This window comes from Zonotrichia leucophrys, chromosome 8 (assembly GCF_028769735.1).
Source record: "Zonotrichia leucophrys gambelii isolate GWCS_2022_RI chromosome 8, RI_Zleu_2.0, whole genome shotgun sequence".
NCBI classification, from domain to species: Eukaryota; Metazoa; Chordata; class Aves; order Passeriformes; family Passerellidae; genus Zonotrichia; species Zonotrichia leucophrys.
The window spans coordinates 24201230-24216054 of NC_088178.1; the positions used below are offsets into that span (position 1 = coordinate 24201230).

A 14825-nucleotide genomic window follows, 5' to 3' on the forward strand; every position below is an offset into this window, starting at 1 on the left:
CCCAGCTTCCAGCTGTGGCACTGAGGATGTGGTTCTAGCACTGCTAAGGCTTCTCTCACCATCAGGGCTATTTACATCTATTCATTTTGTTACCTCTGTGCTCTGCTGTGCCCTGGAGAGTTTTGTTCCAGTCTCCTGGCGCTCAAACATAAGTATCCACAGTGGGGTTTGCAAATACACACATCTTTGGAAAATTGGCATGTGATACTTAGAGCAGCTATGCAGCATCCAAATTACACATCTCATAAGGCATGAAAAAGAAAGTGGGCAAGCAACATTAAATAGCATATTTGTGCAAAAGCAGCTGAAGTGTGATTTCTGTGGGAACTGTGACTACTTGCCTAAGCTTTGTGCATCTAAATTCCTCATTTAGGGTTGTAAGTATTTAGGAAGGCTTTCTGTCTTGTTTTATATCTAGTGTCTAGCTCTTTAAGGAACTAGAGCTCTGACTACTCTTGATTCTTCTTCTGGGTTGGCTTTTTTTGTTTCCTTTCTCTCTTTTCTGGGTTCAGATCCAAAAGGTGATAGTTTTTCCAGGTAGCTGTGTGTTATATTTCATCTCCTCGGCGTCAGGAGGAATTTCATTGCACCACACAGAACATTGCATCGGCAGCAGAGTTTGTACAGTTGTCAGTGGGTTCCACAGCAGGGGCAGGGTGGGAGGCAGGGACAGGTTCCTGTGTTTCTGAGTGGATCATCAAATAAAAGCTAATTAAAGCTCAGGACCATATCAGTCATCTTTTTCAACTACTGTTTTCTCAGAAATTGTATTGTGGTTTTTTTTTATATGGCTAGTGTTCAGTTATCATGACTTACATATTTTGCAGTGAAACCTTAAAAATTTAACTCTGTTTCATGAAATACATTAATTCACTAACCTTTAAGAGCCTAAAAAACATTTTCAATGTCATGCAAGGTTAGTCTCAATCACCCACTCCTGCTTGATTTCCACAGGGCAGTTGGTAAGGTGTTTTATTTTGCTGGTTCCTTTTTAAATTACTCAGTAGATAAATTATGTACATATACGCTTAACTGTAAGTTGTTCAAGTAACAGTGGAAAAAGCCCCCTTGTTGTGTGAGTAAATAACCTGTTTAGCCATTGTTTTTCCCTCTACCCCCCAGTCCCTGCCACCTCCTGCACGCATGTACAGCAAAGGACAGTCAGGCAATTGGACTGGTTTCTTTTTTTTCCTTTCCTGTTCTCTTTGCTGAAATCTGGCTTTGGGTTAGATGCCATGAACAATTCAGCTCTGGCTTTCTCATCTGCGTTTGTCAGCATCACATGAATTACATGTTTAGCTTTTCAGTTTCTTGTAATTTCACAGACAGTTTTAAATTAGTTAATTTCTTCTCTCTGTGTATATTTATAAGGGGTTTGCACACCTTAATGTTCCTGTTTTTTCCTAGTGCCCTTTTTTAGTTAGTCATGCAGTGCATTTGCATGGGGTTATAGGTGAGGGAAGATATTTTAAATTATTATGAGGTCTTCTGATGAAAACACTGTGTGAGCTCAGTGTTGCTGAAGACAGTGTTGATGTGGTATCTTGAACTGGAGGCAGTTTCCACAGAGGTTCTTGAATTACTGCATAGGACAAACCCGGGTGCTTGCATTGTGTAATGTCCTTTCCCTGCCCGTTATCTTTATTAAATCATTTTGTACACGAGATCCATCTCTTGCTCACACATGCCTCTCCTTGGTTCCTCATCCACCTGCACCGTCCCATCTGTCAAACAACAAAATAACTCTTTGATAAGAATTAAATGTTAATTTTATGAGAGGAGTGTCTTGAAAAAGAGTAAAACTGTTCCAGAGATAAATGCTTAGATCTCCATAAGAGTAGAAAATGAGGTGATGGAAAATGCCAGGTTGTAGTTCACAGGCAGCAGCATTTAAATGGTTTGCTATAATCATATTAGGATAGAATTAAATTGAGTTCTTTATTTTGTGCTGCAGTGGAATAGGACTGTTACTGATCATTTTCTCCTCCCTCTTGCTTTGATGATTAGTGTGAAAACTCAAGCAGCAAAAATTACAGGAGTTCTGCAGCAGTGCAGGGAGACAGTGGTGTGAGGAGGTCTGACTTGGAGTGTTGTGTCCTTGCACATGAGAGCTCTGGTGCTTCCCTAATAGACTGAAAATGAGACCACTGCTGCTTTATAAGAGGTCTGTTCCAGCCACATTGCTCTACAGCTTGGCAGATGGTGGCATGTGAATGGTTTCATATTGATTGGATGGATTTGCCTCGGGGTAATAGGAGTATAGGTCCTTAAAGATGTAATTCTAGATAGTTTTTTCTTTTCATTTGAAAAAAAAAATCCACCATAAAAGTGCATTTGTAAGACACCTCTCTTTACATGAGTGGGGTGTGTGGTAACCAAAGCACTGAAGTTACCTGGAAATAAAAAGTCCTTAAATAGATTAGCACAAAGACCAAAAAGCCAAGAATACTTATTTACTAAGTGATTACGTTTTTACATTAGAAGAAAGTGACACTTTTAATTAGTGTTCAAGGCATATGGTGAATGAGAAAATAAGCTTATTTCATGCAAACAGAAATCGATGCAAATAACCTTTCTCATATAAAAAGGGATGACTTGAAACTCAATACATATTCAAGAAGGTTAAGTCATTACTGCATCACTTTAATATTAGTTAAAGGCCAGCAAAGAAAATCACTACTCTGCATATACTTACTCAGCATGGATTGCTATAAATGACAGGAACTAGGTGATGGTGCTTTGTAGGTGGTAAATCTAAAGAAGCCCTTGTCCATCTAATGCATTTATTCTTTAACCTCAGCAAATAACCTTTTGGGTTCTGCCTTAGCACAGGTAGTTGCCAGAGATGCCCTGGTTCCTCCAGCAGTTCTTCCCAGCTGGTAAAGACATTTTGTGATGCTCTTTTATTGTTCTTTCTCACACCTCTGCTTTGTGCTTTCAGTCTTGTAAATGTTGTTTGTAAATCCTTCGGTATGAAATGACTTTTCAAATGTATTTGTACAGCACCTAACACAAAGATCCCAATCTCATTCATGCCTCTGGGTGTTGCTGTAGAGCGTTGAGTGAATTGGTATTTTTTATAGTAATGGAAGTATTTCTTGAGGTATTTGACCTTAAATAAAGTGGAGAAAAAATACTTAAGTAGCTTGCAGACATGATGGAATAGGGACAGTTTGATACCTTGGGAGTCTTAGGTGCTATTGAACACTGGATCCTTTCCACGTATTTCAGTCTTGTGCTCTGATGCGTGCAACGGTGGTTTAGTAAATGAATGTAAGCCACAGTAAGTCATAGCAGTATCTTATCAAGTTCTCTTCAATTTGCTTGAAGGTACAGTTCATATTTTCTAGCAGAATTATTTACGTGCTGAATTTTGTCTTCCCATGAAAGAACCCTCTTATGAACGGAATGCTGATTTTTGTTCTTCTGTAGTACAAACCAGTTAGTTGGCTGTGCTTTCCCTTTTAATTATACTTTGTTCTCAAAACTGATTGGATTTTACCACTTTTGCTGAATGAAAAGCTCCTGCATAAATTTTAAGGTCCCTTTAAAAAAAAAATCTGCGTTAAAAGCTAAGTGATTTTAGGGTTTTGTTCATGGGCTTGCTGCTGGGGAGGAAAGGGCATAAAACAGTGACAATTTTTTTTCCTCCTGCTTGATAAGTGTAGGGGGGATTTACGTTGTATATCACAAGCAGCAGCTATTCCAAGAAAAATCTTTAAGATGGTTACTTGGATCTGTGTACACTGCCCACCTGGTGGTTATGGAGTGAACTGTTACTTTAAAGAATAGTTTAAACAACAGCCATGTTTGGGGCAGGCTAATCTTGCAAAGAGAGCAGTACATATAACAGGAGTCTACAGTGTGATAAGGGGAAAATTCAGCTCACTGACTAGATGTTTTAATGTGCGAACTCTAGGGAAATAACATATTGACTATTCTGTTGTGCGCAAGAAAATTGAAGAACCCTTTGCAGACAGAGGGCTTGCAAAGGATTCTTTCTGTTTCTCTTAACCAAAATCTGTGGCAAGATGTTTGAAATCAGCAGGACGCTTAATGCTGCTTTGTTAAATAATGAGGTAATATTTTGTCACTTTTTCTGGGCAGCATCTGTTTTTTCTCCTTTTTCATATGTTGGTGAAGGATTCAGTTTAATCTTGTGCAAGTAAGATTTTTTTTTTAAATCATTCTTCAATTTATTATTTTTTTCCTTTTGATGCTTTTGGAGAATTGGGTTGTCTTTTATTTGCGGTTTCAATCGGCTGCTGTTGCCTAGGACATTATGCCACGTAAGGCTTCTAAACTGCACAGAGTAGGTAGTTATTAACGCTGAATTGGCTTCTGGTATAGTCCATCTGGGCTCTGTATGAGAGAGCTTGCTAGCGGCTACTGATGCTAAGATACCCGCAACCTTTGGGATGTATGCGTGGTGGAGAGGGGCTCAGTGATATGAGATCACTTCTTTTAAGGGAAACTGTCATTAATGAGTCAAGAAACTGCTCATTTATGGTAAGGAGAGGGAGGGGGGGGGCTGGGAAACAACCCTGTGATTTCATTTTGATATTGGATTAGCTGTTTAAGACAAGTTTCTTTTTGTGGGGATGGAAGATTGCACTAAAAATATGCTTTGCTCAGGGGCTTGCTGGCTGATGCTGGAGAGGCTGTATAGAGAATCTGATGCTTTACAAATGTCACCACCGTGATGCGGTGGTCAGTCCCTTTCCCTGAAAGATAAATGGTACTATTGGAAACACGAGAATAAGGTTGACTTTTTCAACAATAGGATTCTGCCTTTGTCTTTCCAGAGAGAGGCCTCTGAGGATGTTGGAGCATTTGTTTTAGTGTTTCTCGGGAAGGCTGCGTGTGTGGGGCGCTTTTTGGGAAAGCGGTCAGTGTGCAGAGTACCTGGATTTATAGATGGATAAGATTAGCTAATTTTTGAGAGGAGCAGCGTGCGATTATTGTTTGAGAAAAATGGCTGAATCTTGATATGCACAACGAATTTATAGTAACAAAGTAGGCTGAAGTTGAAAAGACTTAAAAATAATTTCTGGGTGCCTTCTCTGGTGTTATTAACCCCTGAAGAGACCTTAAATAAAAAATATGCATTACATGTCTAACTTTAATATTTGATGTATGTTTGTACAGGAATCTGTGGTAATATACTAGCTGTTGTAGCATTTTGATGTCTGTGTGTTCAGTCTAATGGGTCACCTAAATTTGAGTTAGGAAATGTATCTTACAGGCTCCTTTAATCTATGTTAGTTTTTACTAAGCTACAAATGTGCTCAGAGAGATGCGTGGTGAGAGAAATCCTCTGCAGCCTTTCACATTGTTCATATTTTAATTGAATTCAGTGCTCATTCCACAAATAGATTGTATGATGTTTTTTAAGTGTGATTTTTCTCCTTGCTTGGTTTATGTATAGCTGGATTTTATGAGCTTTGCTACATTTCATACATTTTATTGGTGTGTTTAGTCTCTGTGTGTGTTTGAGCGTATCTGTGGTTTAAAGAAATTTAAAATGTACTGAATGTCAGTCCCCAGCTTAGTAGTGTGAAGGGAATATTTATATTTTTTAAAAGATGAAATTGGTAGAACAATGATTTGATTTATGTGTTTTGAAAATGGGTTTTGTGGTTTGTAGTCAGGTTTTCTTTCTCTAGGAAAGAGCTAAGTGAGCTTACAATGTGGCCCATCCTAGCTTTCTCGGTTTTCAGTTCTTTCATTTAAAAATGCTTTCAGTGGTACTGATTTTTTTTTTAAAGTATTTAGTTGTTGAAATGAATCTGTGGATGGTAAAACTAAACGATCCTGAGTGTATCAATAGGGTAATACTCGGTTGCTTTAGTTGAGATAAATGTAAATTCAAGGTTTGTTGTAATTACAGAGTGCTATGCCTGGTTACTTAGTACAGAGCATGCTTTAGGAAAATACCTCTCGAGTCAAGAGAAAGAAATGAATGCTTCCTAACTTGTGAGAATTCTTACAGAACTTGCCGTGGTTGGAAGGGGGTAAAATATTGCTGTTGGAAGTGAAGTTTTGTTAGTTTGTCAGTGGCAGCGAGCGGAGGATTAATGAGTGTGCATTGTTAAGTTAAGCACGTTTCTCGAAGGCTGGAAAAAAAATTCTTTTAAATGCCCAAAGTTCGCTGTTGTTTTATTTCCTGTCGAGCTGAAGAATAATGAAGCGAGGTGGCAAAATAATTCTGAAATACTACTGTCGTTCAGGGGGAGCGCCCGATAAAGAGGTGTCTGCTGTGCCTTAGACATTGTCAAGTGGCAGCAACATCAAATCCACTCCTTTAAAAATACGTATTTTAAAAAACCTCACCGGGCGGAAGGAAGATGGGTTGATTATTAAAATCAATAGTACCTGAAAATAAATGCAGCTTTAAATGCACGTCAAAGTGCTTTTGTTGTGCCTTTAAGCCTAGAGGCAGATCATTAAATATGCATTTCTCCGGAAAGCAACTGTCGAAAAAGATAAGGTGGTTAAAATACGCCGGACCTGGGAGCGGGGCGCGCAGGAGGTAAGGAGATGTAGGCACTGGAGCATGGCCGAGGTACGGCACCGCCGGGCCCAGGGGTGGGAACAGGGGGAACCAAAAAAAAAAGAAAAAAAATTTTAGAAAAAAACGGGGCTGCGTGTTGTTTCTTCAACCGGGCCTTAATTACTAGACACAAGCAGCAGTTCAGAAATCTGGTCTCTGTTGTTGTAGAGGTCACCGCATCATTAACATTGTCAATCTGGCAGCGGCTAATTTCAATAGCACCTGATGTCGCAACGCCTCCCCCCCCACACGCACCACACACACACCCTCCCTCCCCCCCCCGCCGCCCCCCCCGCGCGCGCGGCGCGCTCGGCCAATCAGCGCGCGGCGCCGCTGACAGATGGTCCCATAAATGGCGGTAAAGGGGCGACGGCGGCCGCCAGTCGCAGCAGGGCCCGCGCCGCTCCGCGCGCTCCGCTCCGCGCGTCCCGCCCCGCGCCGCTCCGCGCTCCGCCCGCCGCCGGCGCCGCCGCCCTCCCGCCGCAGCACCACACTGAGACAACGAGATAATATACTTAGCTATTATTATTTATTATTTATTATTATTATTATCGCTGCCGCTATTATTATTTTTTATTATCGATAATTTCTCGCTGCACAAACGTCTAGCAGTGTGCTTTGTGGCTCTTCAAAAAAACAAAAAGAGAGAATAATAATAATAAAATAATTCCCTGAAACCTTAGCAAAACCGTTAGAAGAGTTGAAGCCTTTCAAGACACCCAATATTTGCCATTAAGAATGGTTATGGTAGGTATTAGTAGTTTTAAAATCTGATCGTAGCGGGTTTATATAGAGGTAGATATAGAAGCTAACATACAGGTTTTCCCCGAATCTGCATCATTCTCAGTCTGTGTTTTCCCATGAATTTAGTTTTCTGCTACTGATCTGTTTGTACATGATCTCTCCCTTTCCCCCCCTCCCTTTCTCTTTCCCCCTCTCTCTCGCTCTCTCTCTTTCATATTTAATGTCTGCGTATCCTTTAATAAAGGATGTACTTTGTCATTTTAAGGTAATTGCGATTTCTCTCAGAATAAAGAGAAAAGCTCATTTCTAATGCAAGGCTGGTATGTGGCTAACTGAAATGCAAAAGGAAGAAGAGGCTTTTTTTTTTTTAAGGGTGGGGGAGAGTTAATTTCCACATTGACATTTTGGAGATACAAATGCAGAGCAAAATCCTTGGGGGGGGGGGAAATGTTTAAAAAAAAAAAGCCTCGAGATTGGTAATTTTGTTTTTGGTGGACTGCGCAATAGGTATGGTAATTTTAAAAGAGGGTGATTTATATGAGCTTCAGTAAATGCTGCATATTGTATTTCAAAGAGTTTCCTGTCGTGACCTCATAAAAAGAGGAGGAGGCTTGTATGTGTTGCAGTGCCTAGTATATGTCGATTTTGTTGCATCGTTGGGCAGCAGCGCTGTAAGAAGGAATGTCAGCTTTTACATAACGCTCTTTTTGCTTTTGACTCTGTGAGGGGCTGTAAGGGTCCATCTTTGTGATCACAGATGGAGTGGAATGGCTTGAAAATGGTAAGTGAACGGGGAGAGCCTGCTCGTGGGGTTTTGTCTCGTTTCTCGTGTGCCTCGCGAATTTCTTTTGTTCAGGGCGGCGGATCGTGAGTCATAAAATAAAATTAGAGAGCCTTGTTTATTTTCTTTTTTTTTTTTTTCGGTGGGATATGTCTGCCTGTGCGTGTGCATATGTATCTGTACATCCATTTACCGTGCCTAGCCGCGATGGCACTCCACAGCGTTTCCATTGAACGTTGCGTTTCAGTTGAGCGCGGATGGTCTCTGCTGACAGTCACGGTGTCATGGTACCGCGTGTGCCTGGCGGAGCGGGCGGCCGATGATGCCTTTTAATCTCCGTTCCTATTACACCAGCCTTAAATACAAACCTCATAATCGCCTCTAAAAATCCAGGTATCGCGTTTCCCATGGAGCCGGTGCTGTCGAGGATGGATGGATGGATGGGTGGATGGATGCATGGATGGAAGCAAGGGTGTGTTTTTTTTGTGTCGGGGTGGGGGCTGGGGTTGGGGGGGTTGGGGTAAGAGAGCCGTGTTGTTTTGTGCTTTTTTAAATGCCGGGAGAAGTCAAAGCCATTTATGTGAAAAATAGTATTTCTATTTTTAGCCCGTATTCTCCTGGCGGAGGAGCCCGGACGTGCTCATCTCGTCCCCTCTTTTGTGCTTTTCCTTACAGATTGTGCAAAATGGCATGATCAGACACACAACTGCGGGCACCGGGGCTGCGCCGAGCGGGGCGACCCGGGTGGGGGCTGGGGCCGCCCGCACAATGCCCGGCCCTGCTGCCAGCCCCGGCATGGGGGGGCGCGGGGACCCCCCCTTTCCCCCCTAATTTAACGTTTTGCAGACTTTTGCCGCGGATATTTATTATAACCGGGGAAACAAAGCGACGGTCTTTTCCCATTCTTACAGGATTGTCTTTGTCTAGCTGCTTGTTTTGATGGGTGTAAAACAAATAAGATTAGACTGAGCAGCCGAACTGAAAGCGATAGCTGGGAGGAAAAGCCAATGAAAGGTTGCCGGGGAAACGAGCATAGGGGAAGCTGAGTGGGGGAGCAGGTGGCAATCATGTGGGAATACTGCAAACAGTGTAAAAAAAAAAACCTAAAAAAAAAAAAGAAGCAGGGGCTACCTCGATTATCTCTGCTCTTCTTTGTGGCAGTCACAACTTTAATTATTCTTTATAAATAGGTGTTAATTACATTTCTGGCTCAGGCTTACAGTGATTTCTAGAAATCTGGTTTTAAGCATCTGTTCTTTCTCCTTTGCAAAAGAGGGTTATCTTTTTTTTTTTCTTCCCCCTCCCTGCTGTGAAATTGTACGTGCAAAAAATTGCAAGGAATCCTGTGAGGCAGTATAAAAAAAATGTAAATTATATTGAATGAAGTTGACAGAGGTATAATAGTGAACTCCCACAGCTGATAGCTTCTGCAAATCATTTCTTAGAATTTTCCAGCAAATGTCCCTATGAGAACAGTAGGTAGAATGAATTTACCCTAAGCAGTGATTTTGTGTTAAGTGATATTGGTAATTTTATGAAATCAGATGGTTATATGGCAGAATAATCGGTTCACGGGAGTTCACCATATTTTAGGGTTTAGGCACTGAGAGGAATTGACAAAAATACTGAAATTATTCTTCTCTTCGTCTCCGGCCCCACCTTTAGCCACCGTCTGTTCTATATCTGCTGGAGCAATATCCACTTCCAGTGTCGGGCTCCTTGTGGCAACTCTACTTTTTAAACCACGGCTGAATATTTTGTTAATCGTGATGGTCTCTTAATTGTAGTGGCAAACAATAATGGGAAATAGCTGGTGGTGCTAGAAGTGTTAAAAAAGCGTAGTAGACTAGTAAGTGATAGACAGTAGCGTAAAAGATATAAAAATGTGGTTGCCCAGAAAACGTTCATCTATCACACATCAGGAGGCATAAGAAGCAAAGCAGGAATATAGAACACGCCTTTCTTTCTGTCCTCGGATTTGCAGATATTTTTACTTTATTCTTTTCTCTGGTGCAGGGTTACTTTGAATGCTAATTCAAGCGGGGATAGTAGTGCTTGGTTGAAATAAGAATTTAAAAAATTAAATACCCTTTTAAATTTGTTTTCAGTATTGCTTCTGCTGCAGTCCTTTCTGTGAAAAAGTGATTGAATGGCCCTCTGAAAACTGCACTGCTTTACAATGTAGAGGGGGAGAAAAAATCTTGAGGGGGTGTGTGCGTGTGTAAAATTCCGTATTTTACAGTCTGTGCATGTGCAGAGATGCATTCTGACATGCATTGTAGTTATACGTGAGAGTAAAATAATTTTTCTTCTGTCCAAAACAGAGATACTGTGTTCTAAATCTGTTAACTTAGTCATGACAATAAATAAGGGTGCCTTTTATTATACACAGCTGCATTGTTTTAAGAGTCATCAGCTAGTAGTTACATTTTCATTTTCTGTTCAATTTCGTGTTTCTACAAAGATTTAAAAATAATGCAATCCTTGTTTTACGGTGCACGTGTTCCTGCCCTGATCTTCCTCTTTTCTTTGTTTTAAGATTATATTAATGAATGCAGCCTGCATGTACATAGTGACATTTTCTTTCTGCATGTAAAAGATTGCATTGTAAATCTTCCTATAGAAAAAATAGCTGCTAAGTTAGTGAAATAGAATTAAGATTGCTAGTAATACTAAATGATGAAAACGTAAAACCTTTCTGTTGAGACAAAAAAGATACAGAAAATGTAGTTGTCCTTAGAAATGACTTTTTTTTTTTTTAAAAACTGTTGTCTTGGTGTACTAGTCAGCAAGGAGGCAATCTTACAATTGGATATTGATGCAATGTGAATACCAGCCATCAGTTTAAAATCCTGTCCTCATGTACTCTGCTAATCAAGTTCCCATGTTAGATACAGGGATGCCTCTCCACTGGTGACTGGCTTGGTTGCCTCCTTTGCTTTCTTCTTTATTAATTTTACCTTTTTGAGCTCTCTCAAAGTGAGCCCGAGCTGTTGTGACAAAGGATGGTTACAATGAGCTGGAAGGGGTATACTTAAAAATCCCATTTGAATGGGTTTGAAATAGTCTTCATCATCTTTATTTGGTCCCGTTAAATATTGTGACTCTATTGAAAGAAAATCTAGTTGCATTAATCTTACATATATTTAATGGATTAATTTTTTTTAAATAATATCTTCTAACTTACAGGGCATGTTTTTTTTCCTCAGCCTTCCTATTTGGTATGCTGGGAGTGTACTAATTAAATGCAGGTTATTTTCTGTGAGTAATTGTCATACTGTTGGTACATAACCTAGAGCCACTCTACACCCTGAGGTTTTTCAGAAGAAATAAGGTATGATTGCATCCTGTATTCTGGCAGGGGAATTTGGTGTCTTCTTTGGGAGCTTGGACTTTGGAAATAATTTCAGCAAACAGCCCAGGCAAGAAATGGACAGTGGCAGGGAATATTATGGTGAGAGAGATGCAGATAACTTGACAAATCCACTTGTCTGTTTTGGCAGTCTGTGTCCTCTGGACACCTCATTTACATGCCTGGACACATTAAAATGTACATTTGTTTGTCTGTGGGACAGCTAACTGGATACACTCCGATGCACTGGCAAATACTGCAATGCAGTATTTTTTCAATGTCATTGGGGTTTTGGGGGAGAAGGGGGCACAAACAGTTTTATTATAAGTGAGGTGATGTTAAGAAGCATGGTCCCTCTGTAAGGGATAGGCCAGATTTTGCAAAATTCACTAATCTGTGATGGAAAGTCACCCCTCCCCCTTGCACTCTTCTCCTTCTCTTGCTCTTTTCCTTTCTGTGTAGGGTGGAGGAAGAGATGGGTACGTGTGTATTTGTGTGTGTGGTTGTGCATGTGTATCTTCCTTTCCCAGTTGAATGGATGTAAAGGAAAATGCTGGGATTTGCATGAGGAGGGAAAGGACATTTGTGTAATGTAACACTTCCCAACTGTTTCTGTAAATGTCCAGTTACTAGCGGTGTAGGACTTGGTGCAACTTCAAAAGAAGGCACATTTTTAATTTTCTAAAGAACTTTCTGAAGAGGAGGGCAGTGTTGCCATTCAACAAGTATGATTGATAGATTAAATCCTAATAAAACACGTTTAAAGGGTATCTGTACCTTGCCTTAGCCTTGGGGTTTGTTTAACCATTTGAGATAATGTAAAGGGAAGAGGTTGGAGAAGCAGATACTTAGAGACTCCTTGCTTGCTTTTCCCGTGAAATGATCAGTCTTTACTTTTTTAAATACTGGAATATTTTAGGTGCAAGGGGCTTTTGTAGGTCACTAGCTTTACAGCAAGAAGAAGAAAGGGGGGAGAAAAGGTCTCAGTGTGTCAGAGGCAGTAATTGTATAAAATTAGCCATCTAGAAAAGGCAGGAAAGGCTTGCAGGAAAGAAGGAGGCACTAATATGTGAAACAGCACTGTGCTAGTCAGGGAGATAATGAGTGATAAATTTGAACTGGTGCAGTGGTGTGATGCCCATTAATTTCTCAGAACCTTGACTTTGCAGGTTTGTTACTCTGTTGTTCACACCTTTAATTATAACTAGTTTTGGATGATAGCTTGGGGCACTGAAGATGAGACCTTTTGTTTGTTGTTTACTCATTTAAATATTCAGAGTTTGCAATAGCATTGGAACATCAGTGTTAGAAATTACATACTCTCAGATGAGATTATAGTAAGAATGCAGTTAATTCTTGGAACTGCCTAACATTGTCTTATTTGTAGCGTTTACATTGCTTGCATGAATTCATTAAGAATTAGCTCAGCAATATTAGGCTGAGCTTTATTTTCTGTAGTGAAAATCTGTGTGCCCTAATGGAGCTCTTGATGCGTTACTGCTTATTTAGAGCCCCAAAAAGTAGGGAGGAAGTGGAGAGCCCATCTTACCTATTGTTCTACCCTTGACAGTGCCTTTCATGAGGACTTTCACGTCAATGGCTAAGAAAATCTGTACAAGTCAGGAAATGCTGAGAACCAGTTAGGAATTGTTAATTAAATGGGGAGAAAAGACAGAATATTAAGAAAATATTAAAAACAAAGGATAGCTAAACCTTTGTGTGTCCTCTCTGGAAATGAGATGTAGTTGCAGAGTGTAAGATACGAACCTGGCGTTGACAATATTTAGAGGCATGATGTATAGGAAATGCTGTAGTACGCCTTCGTTGCTAAGGCACGCGCAGTTGCGTCAGCAATGCTGTTGTGATGGGAAATTATTCGCCCTTGAATTCTGGGGGAAATAAGCTTTCATTTATTTTATTCTTTTAATTTTAAACTTCTCTAATTGCTATAAAATTCTGTATACTGCTGCTGGTAGTCTTCCCAGTCTGGAGCCGTGCGCCAGCGTGTTTTCGGCGTCAGGGCGGTGACATTTGGTGGCTTTGGAGCACTGGGGACCCTTGGAGCTGAAGGTGGCGCGATAACGTGTGTTTGTTTCAAAGCAGACGCCCGTGACTATGGGAGGTGGCTCTCGCTTGCAGTGCTTCGAGAAGGTTCCTCACGTAACGCGTCCGTGCCCACGTAAGTGCTGTTGGTGTTGGCAGAGGGCAGCAGCGCCACTGGAGCCTCTCCAGTAGCGCCAGCCCTTCAGCTCCGGCCGCTCCGCCGCACACCTGGCGGCGCTCGCCGAGCCGCGCGCGGAACCCCAAACCGCTTCCGCAGGCTCTCGCTTCCTGAGGGACGCTCGGAGAGAAGGTCCCACCTGATCTCCATGTAGAGGCCCCTAAAGGTTGCTGCTGGAGCAGGTAACTGTGCCCCGGTCCTACCTGTTGGCCTGTAGTTGCATGCAGTCCCCTTTGGAGAGGCTGAGTGGTTTCCTGAGCACTTCCCAAGTATTTTCTGCCAGGCTGAGTGCTGTTGAAAAGCCTTTGTAGAGACATGAGGGATGAAGGACGCGTGTCCTTCTTGCTTTTCTTCCTTTTAAGAATCTCTCATGGTTGCATTCTAGAAAACCAGCAAAGACAACAATTTACTCACAATTTATATTTGAAGGAGAACTGCCTCCTCTTGTAATGTTATGTCTAATTGCCCAGCAAGGACATGGAATTTCTGCTACTGCTGGTCAGGACAGTTGCTAGAAGTCCTTGTTTCTCTACTGTTCTTAACAGCAAAACTGGCGTTTGTGAGTTTGGGAATTATTATTGCTAGACAGAAGTTCATTGCAAGGTTTGACAGTGAGGATTTTTTTGGTTAATACATAAATTAATTAAAAGACTCTTGATGTCTATGAAGTGCTTAGTGTGTGTGGAAGTCAACCTGGTTCTAGTAGTTCTGATTAGAGAGGGTCATAAAAAACTACATGGGCAAAACACTAACAAGCCTTTTTAAAGAGTTGAATGCTAATCTGGAGGGGAGGCCAGGCCTTTTTTCAGTCCCCTTCAGCTGATACATAGACACCCGTAGTCAGCAGCGGTTTAATGTTAGATAACATGAAATTCATGACTCAACGGCATGAAATAACCCATATTTAAGTCACTACACTGTGGTGGAGTGTTAACACTTTCCGCTTTGGGGATCAGAGGTTTTTGGGGTATTTGGCTTTTCTGCCTGCTTGAAGGGTTTATAAATGTGACTGTTAATTGCAGTGCTTGTATTAATCTTCTGTTGGTCCTTGTTAATCTTTTAATGATGGTCGGTGACTTTTTCCTGTATTATGTGCAGAAGATCTTGTGGGCAACGATGTTATTTCTGTAAAGCACAAGGCACAGTCACGACTCCGTAGAAGTAATAATGTATG

The 14825-nt window shown here is 41.1% G+C and overlaps 1 protein-coding gene across 9 annotated transcripts in view; it reads left to right on the top strand.

Annotated features, from left to right (window-relative positions):
* Positions 1-14825, top strand: part of ELAVL4 (ELAV like RNA binding protein 4) — an 80169-nt gene that overhangs the window by 12308 nt on the left and 53036 nt on the right. Inside the window, exon 1 of one of the 9 annotated variants that reach the window (XM_064720524.1) lies at positions 3863-4079. The exons of 1 other annotated variant lie outside the window; for it this stretch is intronic. In XM_064720524.1, coding sequence (XP_064576594.1) covers positions 4032-4079 — 48 coding nt within the window. In that variant the 5' untranslated portion in view covers positions 3863-4031. Of the gene's footprint in view, positions 1-3862; positions 4080-4357; positions 4510-6511; positions 6533-6967; positions 7301-7898; positions 8079-8289; positions 8472-8511; positions 8551-13587; positions 13610-14825 lie in introns of those variants that run through there. 7 more of the 9 variants (XM_064720523.1, XM_064720531.1, XM_064720529.1 and 4 more) reach the window with 7 other exon arrangements.